Genomic DNA, 18,892 nt, shown 5'->3' on the forward strand with positions numbered 1-18,892 from the left:
ACATACAGATTTTCCGGTATTCATACCGATTTTTGGGAAATTTTTTTACCAAGGATCGGTATATATCGATTACCGGCAACACATATCGATTTCATACAGCTTTTTATGATTTTTACTCAAACGTCGAAATTTCTGTAATATTCCCGGCCCACTTCATGCAGGGTGTTCCCGTACAGGTCCCAAGGTAAAAGTGTTACCCTAGCTGTACTGCCGCTCATAGCAAGTTCGTCCCATTTGCGTTTTCATCATTTTTCAGTTTATCGCTGGAAACACTTTAATTTTATCTGTAGTTTGAAGAGAAAACTTTGTTTTCAGTAGGGTAAGAACACTATATATTGAACAGCATCTTTGGGATTCAACACATTTGTGGCCAATAAAAAATAACGAAAGGTTCGTCTGATAAAATTTTGATAGCGTAGCTTAAGCTTATTTCTCTGCTTCGAATCGATATATTTTTTTCGTGGAAACATGTTTTGAAATTATTATTTAAGCCTTTTTATTCAAAATTACTTTTGTCCCAATGATTAAACACAATGATTCAAATATTGAACAGGCAATGTTCTAATTATTGAACACGTAAACATTTAATATCATTGCATATATTCAGGGGTATTTCGCTTGATAGTATGCCTTGCAGAGGCGATTTGGTTGAGCTAGCAACCAAGAAACAATTTGTTTACATTTACAAACACCAACCGATGTTTGTTCAATAACTGGTACATGCATCTCTTTTCGAAACGAGTACTGCAAGATTGAACGTTCAATAATTGAAACATTGGCGTTTTCTGTGATCCAATGATTGAACACTTTAATTTGTTAAATTTTAAGAAAATAAGGATAATAAAGGCTGTCACCCTTCCAGAAATAATTCAAAAAGACTTAGTTTTAAACACTCTTTATCTTAGACGTTTATTTGTCTTTTATCCAATTTTTCCCCCAATCAAAAATAGGCAGTTTTCTTCATCCAGTCGAAAAATCAAGCCAAAATTTGAACACATATTCAAGTTTCGGGGATTGTGGCTTTAAGAGTCCGAGATTCTTGATAAAAGTTTGAACATAGGTATAAAATGCTTCAACAGTGGCACAACGAATTTATTATTAGCTGACCAGAAGGGCCTGCTACAATAGCCCTCGAATCCCTGGTCAAGCCACGGGGATTCTGGTGAGGGTGTGCCTCATGCGGCCTCTTTTGGTTGGCTCAGCGGAGCAGAGGTTGCGAAGAACCTCGGGTCGGCTATGACAAGGTTGTGACGCTGGTCGAAAATCCAAAACACCGGTCTTTGTAATTAAATCATTTATTGTCCTACCTTACAATTTGGAGCTGTGTGTAGTGTAGTGTGTGGGTGGCCGGCCAACTGGAATTCTGCTGCGGGATACCTCGGGTTCTGGGTTTGCACGTGGTGCACGGGATCAATGTAGGTGCCAAATTTGCGGTTATGGACCTCGAGAAACCTTAACAGGGCTCGTTTCGGCTGAGCGCTGGCTGCTGCTCGCCGAGCGGATATCGCTAGTCGCTGGCAATTGTCGCACACCCTTTCACTCGCCGGTCAACCTCCGGAAAGCACAAGTGAATGTCGATCTCGGCTACTTCCGGGATTGGCTGCCGGTTGACGATGGCGGTCGGGCGTATTGGGCGACGATATCGATGATGCTGCCTTGCGACGGACCTGGGCAATTTTCGCCTAGTAATAATAATGGGTCCTAGAACCAAAAGGAATTAGCAAATTGGCGCGCTACCGGGAATAAGATCGATTACCTGATCTCTTATAACAATTTGCACAGGGATCTTTTCCACTGTCCGATGTGGCTTGTACGGAAGTCAGAATGGAAAAGACCCTGTATTTCCCGGTAGCCAATTTCCGCAGTTCCCTTTTTAACTTTTTCAATAGTGATTGTCTCTTTATCGTTTTCCCTTTAGCGTGCTGTCTCTCTCTAGCCTATATCCCTTTATTCCAGTTTTGTGTATATTTTGTGGTAAGTGTTTTGTGGAATGTGTTTTTAAATTTGATGTGACCGTTAGGAATTCCCTATCTAATCTAATGATTCATTATACAATTTTAATAGTTTTTATTTAGGAATTTTATTAATCTTTATTATTGAATACTCTACTATACGGGACATGTGACATAAAACAGATGCTACATAAAACACATAACATCTAGGCGTTTTCCTAACCAAATGAGTACTCTTCGTGAGTGGCATAGGGTAACTGACTCAACTGGTAACAAATTTTGATTCATTTTTCTACTGTATATTATTGTTTTAATCGGTAAATGTTTTACTAGTGTTCAATATCTGGTACCTGTTCAATAACTAGTGCTTCTACCCTACTTTGTTCTGATGAACATTGAAAAAAACCTCAAGAAAATTTGTCCCATTGAACGAATGATCGCAAGTCGGTCCCATATGGCATAAATCATCGCAAGTCGGTCCCACAGCCATAAAGGTCCAGCAAATGATTTTCAAAAGAATCAAAACCAAAAAATAATCCTTAGAAAGCAGAAATCTTTCATTAGCCGTAGCAGAGACAGATTATGTTGATTACTTTGATTAAAAACGCATACAAGTGCCAAATTACCGAAAGACTTTTTTACGATTTTTAATGCCATTTTTCTCATTTCAACAAAAACGCAAATGGGACGGACTTGCTATGAGCGGCAGTGTAGGCAGGTCAGAGCTGTCAAATCTCTTGATCAAAGTAGCAGAGAAAACACAGAAAAATCAACAAAACATGGCACTATACTGCACTATGGGAGATGACGCGGACAAAAGTCGGAAAAAATATCAACTTAGTTTGTCACAGAAAGTAGACACTTTGTTTACGGAAAGCTCATATTTCAGAACTCTCCCACTCTTAACACATGAAGGAACGCGAAGAAATCAAAGCCTTGAAATACCGATATTCGGTATTCTATATCTCAGAATCTACTGTTGAAATTCTTCAAACTTAGTATCTATGAGTTACCGAAAGTTTAATGTTTTATTTAGTTTTATTTAAAATATAGTTTCATGATGGAATTTCTACATTTGAGTTATGATTCTATATGTAGCGTATTTGTGGCAAGCGTTAAACGAGATATCTCGTATTTTATCCGCAAAGAGGTATTGAAAAATAAAAAAAAAACTGCAAAAATTCAATTGAAAAAAAGGATCACGTACATTATATGGTTGTAAACGTTAATCTCGATAAAAATACACAGTTCACCCTATTTTGTAATTAGACACCCCACTGGGCCACTTATATTCACTAATTTTTCACAAGTTTTTTTTTGCAAATTTTAGCTGGCTACATTTTGAGACACTGCAAGGATAAGGGCCTGAGTTCCGCACAAATACTTTTCCCCTTTCTACATAAGCATATACTAAGCAATTTTCAGCAAGTTACCGGGCCTGGCAATTCCGAGCGATTTAAAAAAAAAACCGAAAAAATCAATAAAAAGATAGGAGAAAATTACTTGAAACTTTATTTTTTCGCCAAATTGTTTGCAATGCTTCTAAAAATCTTGCTTATTAATTTTGAGGAAAATAATTCTTAAAAATTAGCTTTCGGACTAGAAAATCAAAATTTATCATTACCTTATTTGAGTTCTTTGGTAAATATAGAAAATTATGTGAAAAAATGGGACGCAAACCGGGCAGTTTTAAATAAAATCCGGGCATCCGGGCCGATACGGACTCGTCTCGATATTTTCCCTAAATATTTGGGCACGCCCGGTTAAAACCTGCCTCTCTGGGATATCTATTCTACAAATTCTAAGACCCGTCGATGTTAATAAAAATATGAAATTGATTGATAAATATTTAATATCTAACCGATACTATCGCTAAGAAGCCAACGGTAAAATTGAACACCTGTGTAAAAAATGAACATTCGAATATATTGAATATCAGGTACAACATTTGGGATTTGAATTTGATTTGAAATTGATGCTACAACTCTCTCAACTTCTTGCAATCTTTTCTTTCGCTTATCGCCTGCACCCAAATCTAGAACTAGAAGCAGAAATGAAGATTTTAAGTAAAAAAACCATCAATCAAACGAAGAACACTAACTAAGGGTCCATTTTTACCTCGCACGTCAATAAGCCATCGGTTTTGTAAGTGATTACTAAATTAAAAAAATTTCTTTAGGTTGATCTGATTCTATGGCTTCTTATTAATTTTACATCCCACTTTTAAAAAAACATCTATTGAAGTCTCAAGTTTTTACTTAATTTATTTGCTTAAGCCACGTGTAACCCTGATGCTCGTCATGCCCTTATTTTTCTTACCAAACGATAACTTTCAAACTTAATTTTCATTCAGTTATGAGAACTGGAGAAAAATATTAATTTCGGATTCTCTACTTAGTTTTCATTTCTACTATTTGCTCTACATCAGCAAAAACAGATAGTTTTCAAATATTGAAAACCTGAGGCGGGATTATGGAACTCGAAACAATCGAGTTTCGTTCGATTCGACCGACTTTGGCATTACCGATCTTGAACAAGCTCGATTCGAATGGAACGTTTCGAGATGATCTACTATCCGGTTAACTCGAAATCTAGTACGTTAAAATTTAGAACTCGAACCAGATACGTAATACCGATTCTAATTTGATTCGAGTAAAACTCTAAACGAGTATCTCGAATCGAATAGGATTCATAATTTCACCCCTGTTTATTTAAGACATCAGCTTCCAGCAGCCTTTTACAGCTTCCAAAAAAAATGAATAAAATGAGCAAAAACTTCTCCTCTATCAATTACACCCTTGGCATCGCTTCATATCACCTTCTCTTGATTATTAAATATGTTCTGAACATGGTGCCGCCATGATACCACGCGCCGGATTCTGTACTTGACAAATTACTGTTTGTCGAGATTTGCTACTCAATTCCTTCTTTCCTTCATTTCCTACATATAGCGCATCACAATGGCCATTCAAGTATCAAATTACTTATTGAAAAAAAGAAAGCTTCCCGGCTTGGGGATCGAACCCCGACCTTCATGGTGAGAATCGAACACGATACCACAAGGCCACGCCTGGACGATGATCTACATGAAACTAAAACTTGAAGTTGTGATATGATTTCGTAGCATAACTGCAGGCGCACCCACCCAACCAGGCAGTCAATCAGCCAGGAAGAAAGCACCTCAATGCACTTTTTGTGACTAAGTAAATCACGTTTTCAGCACTTTTGTGCCCTTTATGACTTAAGTCCCATACGACGTACATATAAATAACTTTGCAACTTTCAAGTTCATTAATGAGTACATACAATTCACTCAAGGGAATTGGGCAGTTGATTCTCTTTGTCAGCCAATTTGTAACCATCAAAGCCTTCATTCAAGTAAATATGTGACATTTGGTTGTATCATCCGAAGAATCACCTGCAATTGAATAATATCACCTCAAGTGAACTGAAGAGCTTTATTGGGCTGCCTTAATTGCGCCCTCAAGTGCAATAACAAACAGTTCATTGAGCTATTAAAGCATCCAAAAGATCGAATTTGTTGGGACGATCCGGAACAATGTATTTAAACACACTTATAGCGTGCCGTAAAACGGGGTAACTTTGACCAACAATTGAGTATCAAATAGGCACAAAATTGGTTTGTATTTGAATTTTTTTTTCTGTTAGTAAAAATGTAATTTCAAAATCTGAAAATATTTTTTTTCCAAAGATTGCAAACAAACAGCTCTCCTGATAATACCAAAAAGCATTCAAAAGCAAACGGGTTGTTGAATGTGGAAGAACATTTTTTTTTCATTGTTTGTGTTTAGTTATAGTCCTTTTTTATAGTTATTTAATGATAATTTATTTATAGTTAAAAAATAAGGACATTTTCCAAGAGTACGCCCGTATTGGAAAAATGGATAGGAACCCTATCAACTTTGAAGAAAAAATGGAAATGGAAATAGTGGGAGGGCCTAGGAGAATGTGTGAAGTTACCTTTGTGTTTGAAGCTAAAACTATTTAGCTATTGTTATTATTTTTGCCCCTAAATGTATGCAGCAATATTGTTCTTTTTTCGATAATAAATGTTTTTAAAAGTAAACGTTGAAAAGCAAGGTAAAATTTAGAACTAGCATTCGTAAATATTATGAAGGTGTTTTGTATTTATGATCAAGAAGACTCGATGAAACCGTCAAAACAGAGACTGATCAATGTTATCCCAAAGCATGAAACTCTGAACAGAGACGAAATCGATTTCTAAATCATATTTAAAGGAGTCTTAAAAATTTCTGCAACTTTTTTTTACGTTAATAAGAGTTCAGTACTGGTATTAAAAATATGAAACATGCCACATTCCCCTTAACAGCAAAAAAATCGAAACATATTGAAAAAAGTGATCAATCTTACCCCGGATTACGGTACTTGTTTTATTTGGTGGCCAACCAGGGTAAAAAAAATTACGGCATTAGTCAGCTAGTTTAAAAAATAAAAATGATCATTTAAAGAGTTCTCTGACTAACTTTTTATTGCTAGCTTCTATATAAAGAAAAATATGTTAGGAAATTCAAAATATAAGAATTTTCCAAAATGTACCTTACATACCGATTTCCATACCAGTTTTAAGGATTTCCATCCATACCACTTAAAGATTTTTTTGGGTTTTTAAATACCGATTTAAATGTGGCATCACTGGTTCCGAACTGAACGACGAAGATCGTCTGTTTTTGAAGAAATGTGGAGTAAACGATCAGAGAATTGTAAAGCGTAGCTAATGAGATCGTTACACTAGTCAAAAGTGTCTCCTAATCATATCGTTTCTCCCAATCCGCCAACCTAAAACTTTTTTGCTAGGATGCAGAGGTGACCTCGGTCCTAATGCGCTATACTGTTCTTTTATCCCTTTCTTTTTTTCCAAATCTATCTATTGACTACTAGGACGTGGTCGGCACCTTTATTGATGTCAAAAGAGAGAGAGCATCAGTTTTGAGCATTGTGAATGTGCAGCAAATCCTAGCTTCCATTCTTTTGACCTATGAACAAAATTGATGGCCTCGGTCAATTACGGAATAGCAACCATTGGTGACGTGGAACTTGTTCTACTGAACCACGCCTGTGGTTGTGGAATTTGAAATTCAAATACTGAAAATTATTTCAAAAAGACATTAAGAAGCTTAAAAATTGGCATTTCAGGTTAAATGATTAATGGTGGATGTGAGTAGTCAATCAAGCTAAGCTAAGCTAAGCTGAGCTAAGCTAAGCTAAATGTGGAGTAAACGGATTGTAAACCATATTAATTTAAATTAAAAGCGCATTCTTTTTGTCATCGAAAAGATAAGAAATTCGCTTCTAGACAGATTTAGTTTTTTTTTTAAATTATTGTAAAAACACCATAAAGTTTCTTTTAATAAAAATATATCGAATGGGTGTATAATCAATTATGTGATTTGCTTCAAGTGAAATAACCTAATTTAAATTTGGCCTAAGCCTTAACTAAGTTCTTTGCAATGTGTTGTATATTGACGATACTTTTGAACGTTTAAAGGTACACTCAACATCGCTCGTTTATTCAAAAACATTCACACCCTTTATTATGAACGAACGATTTTTAGCTTCCTTTTTTTTACTAAAACACCTACCTCGAAACTTAATGAGCCATTCCGGTCCAGATCGATGGAATTGAATACGTAATGGGCGTATTGACCGCTGCTTGCTGTTTTGTTATTGTTGTCCAAAACCGGGCGGGGTTTGATTTGAGCCGGCCACATCCGGTCCCATCGATCGGTGAGGTTGTTGGTCCCAGTTTGTTTGGTTGAGTTTGGTGAGTTAACATCCGGTGGAGGTCGAATCAGGATTGAAGAAAACGTAAACGAACGATGCCAACGAACAGGAGCAAGAATAGAAGAAGGAAAAAAGAAATAAACGGAAAGTTAGCCATTGGATGTGCTTCCAGTGCGGTTCGGATTTAGTGTCGGTATAGTTAAGGGGGAACTGGATGGCATTTTTAGTGTGGATATCTCAGAGTTTCTCGTAGGAAATAAAATTACCAGATTTTTTTTCTTTATTGCTACGTCTGTTCTCAAGAGAGACGACGACGTCGTAAAAATAAAATTTACGGATCAACCACAAAAGCTGATTTCAATTTTGGCTAAAGTTTCCCCTTAAGTCCGCCGGAGTACGTCGGTCAGTGATGATCCCGGTGGTCTGGACCGGAAATTAGGGATTCCCGTGGATGAGTGATTATGGTTCCAATGAATGGCACGTGATGAATGTCCCAAATGGTTCTCTCTTTCTCCGGGTGGGTGGGAGTTTGTGATGGTCAGTCGATGTTCTCCGTATGGTCGTAAATGAGCCCATGAACTAAATGGCCACGTCTCCTCGTACCACCGTCGACATCCGGAGGCACACATATCCCATTGCTGCATTGCTACGAGCCGATGAACCAGGTAATATTGATGAAGCAAATGTTTCACCATCCGTAAAGAGAATCTAATGGCCGGCCATTGGTTTTAGTTTGGTGGTACGAATGAATTATTAATGGGATCATTCAGTGCCAGATGAACGGGGATTTACTTGAAAAATTCCCTGCAGCTTATTGAGCAGGAAAGCTTTGGAACCGTTGACGTTTGTAATTGGAAACGAAACTTTGTCTCTGGGTTGAGTGACCAGTGGGTAGATTTATAAAAGAGTTTTTTATCGCCCTTAATTTTGTAATATGTTTGATGAAATTTTATCATAATTCACTGAGAATTATAAAACCCAGCATTAAATTGTCACAAAATATGGCAACTAACACTCAATGGTATGAATACTTTGAAAGCTCAAAAGATTGATGATTTCTTTAGTTTTAGTTAGAATTTAAGTATTTTATGCCAATGATCATGAGATCGACTCTTAGCTAGAGCATACATAAACTCTTTACTCTTGGTTATTATTTTCAAGTTTTATTAGTGACATTTAACCAGCAAAGAATTACTTATCAAATTACCATCTTTGTGACTTTTATGTTATATCCCAGCAAACATGAAATCGTAATAGAAATGATGATCCAAATCGACTATTAAGACATTTTTCATAACCATCGTAAACACGTTGTTATAGAGTGATTTTCCCTGATTCATTTACGACAAACTTTGCCCAAAAAAAGTTGAATCGGAAAACAGTTTAGTCAACTCGTAAATATGTCTCTAAAAAGTTGAGAAAATACTAATTCGACGTTAACGATTTGAGCTATCTAAAAGTGATTTAATTTACGATAAATAGGCGGTCCTTATATCCGGTCTCTTCTTTTCTTCCTTTGACCGGTTTATAAAAAAGAAAATCTCAAAATGCCACAAAATTAATACAAAAATTAGAATAATTATCTCACTTATAGGTGAATGGATCACGAAAAATTTTACAATAAAATATGCTAATTTTAAAATGATGAAACATTGTAGAACATACCATAAAGCTATTTTGACAATTAGGCCTTCAAAAAGGCAATGATCACGTTTTTCGAGTTTTCAACCACTGTGGTATAGAGCTATAGCGTGGATCATATCAACTGATGAGTTGGCGTTGTGGTAAGATATCGGACAGCGAACTTGGAGGACTGGAGTTCAAATCGCGGTCGAGGAATTTTTTTTTCGTTTTATTCTTCAAATTACATACTTAGAATCGTTTTTTTTTTTTAAATATGTCTTTATTTGTATCAATTCATCATTACATTTATATTACATTATTACATTAAATTAGGTGTTCAGCTCAATAATGAACTGTTCAGAGCCCTATAGTTAACTAGATATTAAAAATTTATTTATAAGAATTAAATTTGCTTAGCGCAATTAAGTATTTAATGTAGGAGAACATCCTGTAATGGCAAAAATATTTTTAACTTAAAACTAAACACTATCCTAAAATTAAACTAATTATAAAGAGAACGAATCTCTGCGATGGAAGACTGCATCGATTTTCCTCTGAAGTTGGAGATTATTTTGTTGGCCATCTCTTCGATCGATTCAATGCCCGCAATCCGATGAAGATCTTCGGTGCTGTGCCAAGGTGGAAGCCGCAAAATCATTTTCAGAACCTTGTTCTGAATCCTCTGGATGGCTTTCTTCCTCGTCGCGCAGCAGCTAGACCAAATCGGAACTGCATACATTATCGCTGGCCGAAACACTTGTTTGTAGATAAGTAACTTATTTCGCAGACACAACTTGGATTTCCTGTTGATGAGAGAATAAAGAGATTTAGTGTATTTATTACATTTAGATTGAATATCTTCAATGTGATTTTTAAAAGTAAGATTCCGATCAAGTGTGAGTCCCAAGTACTTCACGTGATCAGACCATTCTAATGAAACCCCATTAAAAGTTATGGAATGATTTTCATTAGGTTTTAAAAATTGAGCTCTTGGCTTATGGGGAAATAAAATAAGTTGAGTTTTGGAAGCGTTAGGAGAAATTTTCCACATTTTCAAGTAATTCAAAAAGGAATTTAAATTTTGTTGCAATCTACTGCGTACCACCCGTAAATTTCGACCTTTGGCTGAAAGCAAAGTATCATCAGCAAATAATCTTCTACCTTTTCCTTCTGGTACATCAGGAAGATCAGAAGTAAAAATATTGTATAAGATTGGCCCAAGTATACTACCCTGAGGGACACCAGCTCTAATGGGTGTCCTTTCAGAGCATGAATTTTGATAGCTTACTTGTAAGGTTCGGCTAGTCAAATAATTTTGAATAATTTTGGTGAGATATACAGGAAAATCAAATCGAGCTAATTTAGCTACTAAACCTTTGTGCCAAACACTGTCAAAAGCTTTTTCAATATCAAGAAGAGCAACACCAGTCGAATAACCTTCAGATTTGCTAGCGTTAATCATATTAGTTACACTCAAAAGTTGATGTGTAGTAGAATGTCCATGACGAAAACCAAATTGTTCATCAGGGAAAATAGAATTCTGATTAATGTGAATCATCATTCTATTCAAAATAACTCTCTCAAATAGTTTACTTAAAGAAGGAAGCAAACTAATTGGTCGATAACTTGAAGGCTCTGAAGCACTTTTTCCAGGTTTTAAAATTGGAGTTACTTTGGCATTTTTCCATTTATTTGGAAAATAAGCCAAGAGAAAACATTTATTGAAGATTTTAACTAAAAAATTTAAAGTGCTTTCAGGCAACTTTTTAATAAGAATATAGAAAATCCCATCTTCCCCTGGGGCTTTCATATTTTTAATTTTTTTGCAAATCAATTTAAGTTCATCAATATTTGTCTCACAAGAACTTTCAAATACATTTTGTTTAGAAAGAATATCATCAAATTCAAGGGATATTTGAGCATCAATTGGACTTACAACGTTTAAATTAAAATCATGAGCAGACTCAAATTGTTGGGCTAATTTTTGAGCTTTTTCTGCATTCGTTAAAAGAAGTTTATCCCCGTCTTTCAAAGTAGGAATTGGCTTCTGGGGCTTTTTCAGAATTTTAGTTAATTTCCAAAATGGCTTTGAGTAGGGTTTTATGTCCTCTACTGCTTTGGCAAAATATTCATTACGAATGAAATTTAAACGACGTTTGATCTCTTTTTGAAGGTCGCAATAAATAAATTTCAAATAAGGATCCCTAGTACGTTGATATTGGCGTCGACGAATGTTTTTCAGTCGTATCAAAAACTGAAGATCATCATCAATTAAAGGTTGATTAAATTTATGTTTAACTTTGGGTATTGAAGCGGCTTTAGCATTGACTATTGAAGTTGTCAAATTTTCTACAGCCAAATCAATATCTTCAATTGAATTCAATGGAACGTTTACATCTAAATTACGTTCAATAAAATTCCTATATCGCTCCCAGTCAGCTTTTTGAAAGTTAAAAGTTGATTTTAAAGGGTTTTCTATGGGACTTTGGGATAAAGAAAAAGTTACTGGAAGGTGGTCTGAATCGAGGTCCGCATGAGTAACTAATTGACTACAATGCTAGCCTAAATCCGTTAGAACCAAATCAATTGTTGAAGGATTTCTAATCGAAGAGAAACAAGTATGCCCATTAGGATATTCAACAGTGTAATAACCTGCAGAGCAGTCATTAAATAAAATATTCCCATTTGAATTTGATGAAATATTATTCCAAGATCGGTGTTTTGCATTAAAGTCACCAATAATAAAAAAATGAGATTTATTTCTGGTAAGTTTTTGTAAATCTCCCTTCAAAAATTTTTTCTGTTCACCGCTACATTGAAAAGGCAAATATGCGGCAATAATTATAATTTTCCCCATAGAAGTTTCTAATTCAATTCCAATTGTTTCTAAGACTTTTGTATTAAAAGAAGGAAGAAGTATAAATTTGAGACGACTATTGACGACAATAGCTACACCCCCACCTTGTCGATCAAGTCGATCATTTCGCAAAATTTTAAAGAAAGCATTGCTTTTCAAGTTATTGTCTGGCTTTAAAAAAGTTTCAGTGATGGCAGCAATATGTATGTTTTGAGTTTTCAAAAATAAAAAGAACTCATCTTGGTTAGCCAGCAAAGATCTAGCGTTCCAATTCATAATATTTACACATCTATTTGGATCCATGAGGGAATCGTAAAGTCATAATAATTTTGTTAGCATAATTAAAAGAAGTTTGGAAAGCTTCAAACATTGAATTTGCTTTCAACATAAGTTGCATCATTTCCATTAAATTTTGATGCAAAAATTTTAATTTTTCCTCAGTAATCTCACCCAAATCAACAAAATTGTTAGGATCAGAAAATGAAGGAGAAGAACAAGTATTTGAATTTCGGGGATTTTCCCAAGCCTTCGCATGAACGTTGAGACTTGGTTTTTTCCCATTTTTATTAGTTATGCCTGGAGAGGGCAACCCATTTTCAACCACCTCTGAGAACGATAAACAACGAGTCTGGGGCGCAGATTCAACACAGGTAACATTAAAATCACTTCGGGTATAACCCAGCCGTGATTCCAATGTAGACCGAGGCTGAATGCGAACAGGCAGGTTGTTTGCCGGCCCGACGTGTGAAGACGAAAAAGAGGAAGGAGGAGAAGAAACTTTTCTGGAAACTTTGGGATTTTTCCTAGAAGCAATAATTTTTGCCCTGATGGGACAGTCTAGCGAATTCGAGGAATGATTACCTGCGCAATTTGCACACTTGAAAAATTCTGTTTTTGGTTTATCACCACCATAAAGGCATTTAGATTTTTCATGATCGAATGAGCCGCAAAGCATGCATCTGGCATTCATTCTACAATTTTTAGTGCCGTGACAAAAAGCTTGACAACGACGACATTGCGTAATATTTTGGAGGAAATTGGTTGAAGATTTTCGAAAAGGTTCGAATTTGACTCGACAATGAAACATAAGACGAGCCTTTTCAAGAATTTGCAAATTATTAACTTGATCCTTTTTAAAATGGATCAAATAAAGCTCAGGAGCAAAACCAACACTACTGATATTATTCGTGTTGGTTCTTTTCCTCATTTGAATTACTTGAATCGGAGAAAAACCTAACAAAGAATTTAATTCAGTTGTGATCTCATCCGGTGTCTGATCGCCGGTGAGACCACGAAGTACAACTTTAAAAGGACGATCACTTCTAGTGTCGTACGTAAAAAATTGGTGTTTTTTATTATTCAAATAATTTAAAATTTTTTGAAAATCATTAAAAGATTCCGCCAATATACGAGCAGTTCCCCTTCGACCGATCTGAAAAGAAATCTTCACATCCTTGACGGAAGTGACGATTTCTTTTCGAAAGGCATTGAAGTCAGGAATCGTGACCGTTAATGGTGGAATCTTTTCGTTTTTAAGAGTATAAGAAGAAGAAGAAGGTTTCTTAGTACTCTTATCAGAATTAAATATGAATATTTCCTCATCACCGATGTTATGAAGGACATCGAATGAATTGGAAATTTCAACTTTTTTGGCAGATGGCCCTGGATTAGGTTCAGCAATCCGTTTTCTTCCGGCCCTTGAGCCGGCCGAAGACTTCCCCATGCTGGAAAGAAAAGAGAAAATATGAATAAAAGAAAATGAAAATAATTTTAGCACTGAAAAGTGCTGATTGAAAAACAGGTAAGGAAAAAATAAATAATGTAAAAATGTTCCTGCAGGTACACAGCAACGATACGATGCTCCGGCGTACGTGTTGACGGCTCAACGGTACAGATGGAAGTGACTTAGAATCGTTTATTTTGCTATTTGTGGGGAAATCGAATCGTTGGAATCTTGTCGTCTTGTCGCTGTAGAAATATCGCCTACACTTATGTAGCTATATGCTATTTTGGTAGGTTTAGTACAATCTGTTCATTTGGTATAATTGTTTGAATAATTCTGTAGTTTCTGCGAAATACCTTCTTAAATGTTTGCTGGGCTTCATACGTCAAAGCTGAATTTTATACAAATCAATGCCTTTTATAATCATACAAAATAGAACCAAAATTAGGGTTCCCATATTATGGAGACAGTTCATCCATAAGAAAATTTTCATTAAATCTGTTTTGAGATCTTCAATTCCCTCATAAGATGTTAATAAGCGCTTAGATTCGAAGTTTCAATTGTAAAAATCATACATTTATTCTATTTAACCTAGGGTTACCATACGTTCTCTTTAAAGAGTACATGTACTCTTTTTCGATCGATAAATTTATGTACTCTTCTTTTTGTGAAATTTAACTGAAAGTACTCTTTTTTTGGCTTAAAGATGTTTGATCGAATAATCGAATTTCGTTCTTCTAATTTACAAAGTTTGTGTTCTTACATTGAGACGAGATACAGAAATATATCAATTCAAAATGCATTTATTGTTTTTAGTTGAATGATTCATGACATTTCGGTGAATTATACGTTCTAATAGGACGAATATCAAATGAAAGTAATGAAAATTATAGATGGATAGATTAGATTAGGAAGTATGAAAGGTGTTGCTTTTGGCTCGTTTTTAACACTTTTCATGCTTCCTAATCAAATCTGAGACTCAAGAAAACCCTCCCTATGGTCAGTTTTAACATTACCTTAATCATACTACTTCAATTTATACAAATCTCTGAAAATAAATCAAAACTTAAAAATCGGAATGAAAACTTTAAATTAAACAACTAAAGGGGCCCACGTGAAATAATATCTAAGTAGAATAGTTTTTCTCTTATATAAGTTAAGGGCCCCCCTTGAGTTAGCAGTTAAGGGCATTTTGGCTCTTCATATTTTGTCATTTAAATGTCATTCTGTACAAAACAGGCAAAATAAACAAAAACAACTCCACATTTTCATTACACACAAACGTCTTGCACAATAATAACGTTTATTATTACGTTAACTTTCCAATTGATTGTTACTGCACTAAAATAGCAGCTGGTTCGCCAAAACTAGCTCACTGTGCTTAGAAAGAACAGATAAGATTTATGATTAACATTTCAGAATTATACCCGGGCCGTATCCAAGTTAAGACTGGCTATTATTATTACTTTTCACTTTTCAATCACTATTATCGATATTTTCGTTGGTTTATAAATTCTAAAACATTTTCCCTACCTTTTTTTGAAATTGAAATCTTCAAAAACTGTAGTTGCTTAAATTAGACCAATCGACAATACAGAGTTGCTTTATTGAATTTCCATCCCAATTTCTGTCTTAGACTTGAAATTCATATTGAAACATTTTCAACTGATTTCACTAAAATTGTATCATCTACTGAAGTATATATTCTGAATTCAGCATATCATTTTCCAAATGATCATTCTCAAATTATAATAAAAACGATCTCATAGTTGAGTTACTAATATCATTGATTTTCTTAACATGGATATTTCTATGTTTTAAATCTTTTCTTTTTCCAGATTCAATTCATTGTGTTGTGTTGTTTCTTCAATTACTGAAGCTTAGTTTTATGATTTTCCGAATTTTGAGAACTCAGGATTTGTGTTTAAAATATTAAATCTCTATTCAAATTTTTTTTTCAATCGATCTTTTTTACACCTGTACCTCTTTGGCTTTGAGGGCATCGAATGAAACTATTGACACATTTAGAATAACAGTTTGATAACTTTTTTTTTAATCTGATGAGAATAATATTCATAAACATCTCATGAAAAGGTTTTTTGTGTTTCAAAGATATAAAATTGAAATTTATATTTGGTGCAATTCCAGCTTTGGTTCTGATTGTAACTTTGAATTTCTTTTTTTTATCAATTTCATTCAAATTTTATTTCTCAAAAGTTGAGTCAAAACTTGATTAAGATTCGAGACACTGAATTGAATTCTTAGTTGTGAATTCCTAAATTATTTTATTTGTATCTCTATGGGATTTGAATTTAATTATTAGGTTTTTTTATATTGTATGCTATGTTTCAAATAGGGTATTGAAAAAAAATTGCATTTTTCAGGGTTTTCATTTTGGAGAAATTTCTTAACTCTTCCGCAATGTTTGCACGTGATAAATTTACATTTTTTATGAAGATTCCAAAAACTATTTTCTACGCAGACAACATGGCTATTTTAAGACATTATACTGAACTCATCTCCAGATCTTTAACTACGTTTAAAATGTTTGTATTCTCTGGGATAACTGGGATAACGACCCCCGACGCACACAGGAGTACGTAAAAGAAAAAGTTGGCAAAAAGTATTTTTTAGTTTTGAAATCAATAAAAAAGTTTATTTTGACTTATCAAACGTTTTTTAGATCATTTAATATACTTTTCACCGTTTTCATAATTTTTCATATTTTTCTATTAGAAATTTTCTAACATTTTTATGACATGATAGATAATTCAGGTTATAAGAGTTGTAAAATTCAAAAAAATCTGATTTTTTTATTTGTTTTTTAATGTTAAATAACATTTGAAAATATTCGAAAAAGAACATAAATTTTACTGAGCTTTAATTTAAAATAAACGAAGCCCTAGGTGACTTTTTTGTGGGAAAAAACCATCAATATTTTTAAACTTCAAACTTGAAAATTTGTAAAATGCGTGAGTTTGCGCGAGTTTGCACATGATTATTGAAGTTATCAATTTTCCAATAATATCAAACATTTTGGCGGGACTTGCTGGGAACATAAACAAAAACACTAATTTGTAAAAAAAAATCAACGTTTAAAAAAAATTAATAGAATAATTTTTAAAGCACTGCGTACTGTCTCTATAGTCATCGAATTTTGTCTATTATACTTAAAATTATAAAATATCCCTCCATTGAAGTTTTCCGTTTCAAATTTTTATTTTTAGTCACTTAAGAAAGTTTTATTCATTGACATGACGTAGTCGCGCTGATTCAACGATTTGTAGAAAAATTCTATCTCATAAAAATACTAAAGTTTCAACATCTGTAACAATTTATAAACAAATCAGATGTCAAAAAACTGACCAGTACATGGTGCTAAATTTATTCATGAATCAAATAAACATTGACATAAAAGTAACCAATGAAATTTAAATTTCGAGTTTTGGCCAGTTTTTTTGGGTGTGTGCGAAAGCTGAATTCGGCCCTGATCAGATCTTACTGGAATTCGGCATGTGATCTTCTGGTAAGTTAATGATTAATTTTAGCTTGGATCAAGTGAGATTTATCATATTAAATTCTTCCTGTATTTAGATCAGTACACCGCGGTTCGTTAAATTATGCAAAAATACAAATACTCCTGTTAAAAAAATTAAAATAAACATAACTTCTCCAATTTTCAAACAATTTTTCAAATTGAAGTTCAAATGCTCGATAGCTTATTTATTAACCACTTTTATTTAAAAATTTGTATTAATGTTTAGCAATCCGAGATATTTGAATTTAATACAAGTCCTTTTATGGGTTCGAAATTTCATATTTGGAGCATAACTCAAAAACTGTTCTACTGAGATTTTTTTTTGAATTTTATTTCCGGATAAACGCCCGATTTCACATTAAAAGTTTTTGTCGGTCGATGAAGTTCACGATTTTTTGAAAATTTTGTAAACTAGTGTTATAATTTAAGTGTAGTGAGTAATTAGAGTTCTTTTTGTATTTTATGAGCATCTCCTTGACGCCTTCCAAACTCCTCAAATTTATACTAGTTTCTGCTTGAAGACACTCCCAGAATAGTGGAGGCCACTTTCAATACCACTGTTTTGAAATAATTTAATAACAAATATTTATTGCATAATACGTGATTGCAGAGTACAAACAATTTGTAAAATGTTGTAAAATTAAGGAAACATAAAAATGTTTCTCTTTTGCTTCATTTAGTCGGTTTTTTTTAAATGATGTATAAGAAAAAAAATCATTTCTGAAAAAGGTTCGCGGGCCAAAAAAAGACAGTCGCGGGCCATCGCTTGGCCACCCATAACTCAAATTATCATGAGTTTCCAATTTTCCTAAATATTTTGAAATATGATCTCAACGTACTGTTTTTAACGTTGCAGGATATGGTAACCCTAATTTAACCTGTTATTTAAGGAAAGAGGCATTTTACAAACATGATGAGGGCATAAGAAAACTCTCTCTTATTCCACTTAACAGCTTAAATTTGTTTTACTTAAGTTCATTTGAATAAGAATAAAAAACCACCCCAGTTTTGTTTTGAGCTTCTTTACGTATAATTTTTAAAATTCAAAATATTACATCACAAGGTAGCAAAAACTTATATGAGTTTTTATATTTTTTGAGTTGGTAAATTCACAAAATTCTTTTTGCGTTATGTTCAAAGCGTACCACTCTCCAAATGCAATCATTAGATATGTTGTCTTGTTAGTCATTTCGCCAAAACGCCGCGGCCGTAGGCGCATTAAATCCGCTAGGTGCATTTTGGAACCCTTTCCTTTAGTTCTTGTAAAAATTTACCACAAGAATTGCTGCATGGGCCAGATTAATTTTTTTTGCTATAAAATCATCTGCTACCTGATCAAAAGAAGAGCTATTTGCTCTGTTTTAAACCAATCATATTTACCAAACCCGGTCGCTGACCGTGTCCTAGAAGATAGCATTCAAAACTTTTAAGCCAGA

At 34.1% G+C, this 18,892-nt stretch overlaps 1 protein-coding gene across 10 annotated transcripts in view; it reads right to left on the reverse strand.

Moving 5' to 3' along the window:
• The window catches only part of LOC129749152 (Kv channel-interacting protein 4-like), a 446,730-nt gene that overhangs the window by 24,509 nt on the left and 403,329 nt on the right, over window positions 1–18,892 (reverse strand). For all 10 annotated transcript variants that reach the window (XM_055744047.1, XM_055744046.1, XM_055744045.1 and 7 more), the window contains one exon: window positions 7,574–7,647. In XM_055744047.1, coding sequence (XP_055600022.1) covers window positions 7,574–7,647 — 74 coding nt within the window. The remainder of the gene's footprint in view (window positions 1–7,573; window positions 7,648–18,892) is intronic.

This window comes from Uranotaenia lowii, chromosome 2, assembly GCF_029784155.1.
Source record: "Uranotaenia lowii strain MFRU-FL chromosome 2, ASM2978415v1, whole genome shotgun sequence".
In the NCBI taxonomy this organism is placed as follows: Eukaryota; Metazoa; Arthropoda; class Insecta; order Diptera; family Culicidae; genus Uranotaenia; species Uranotaenia lowii.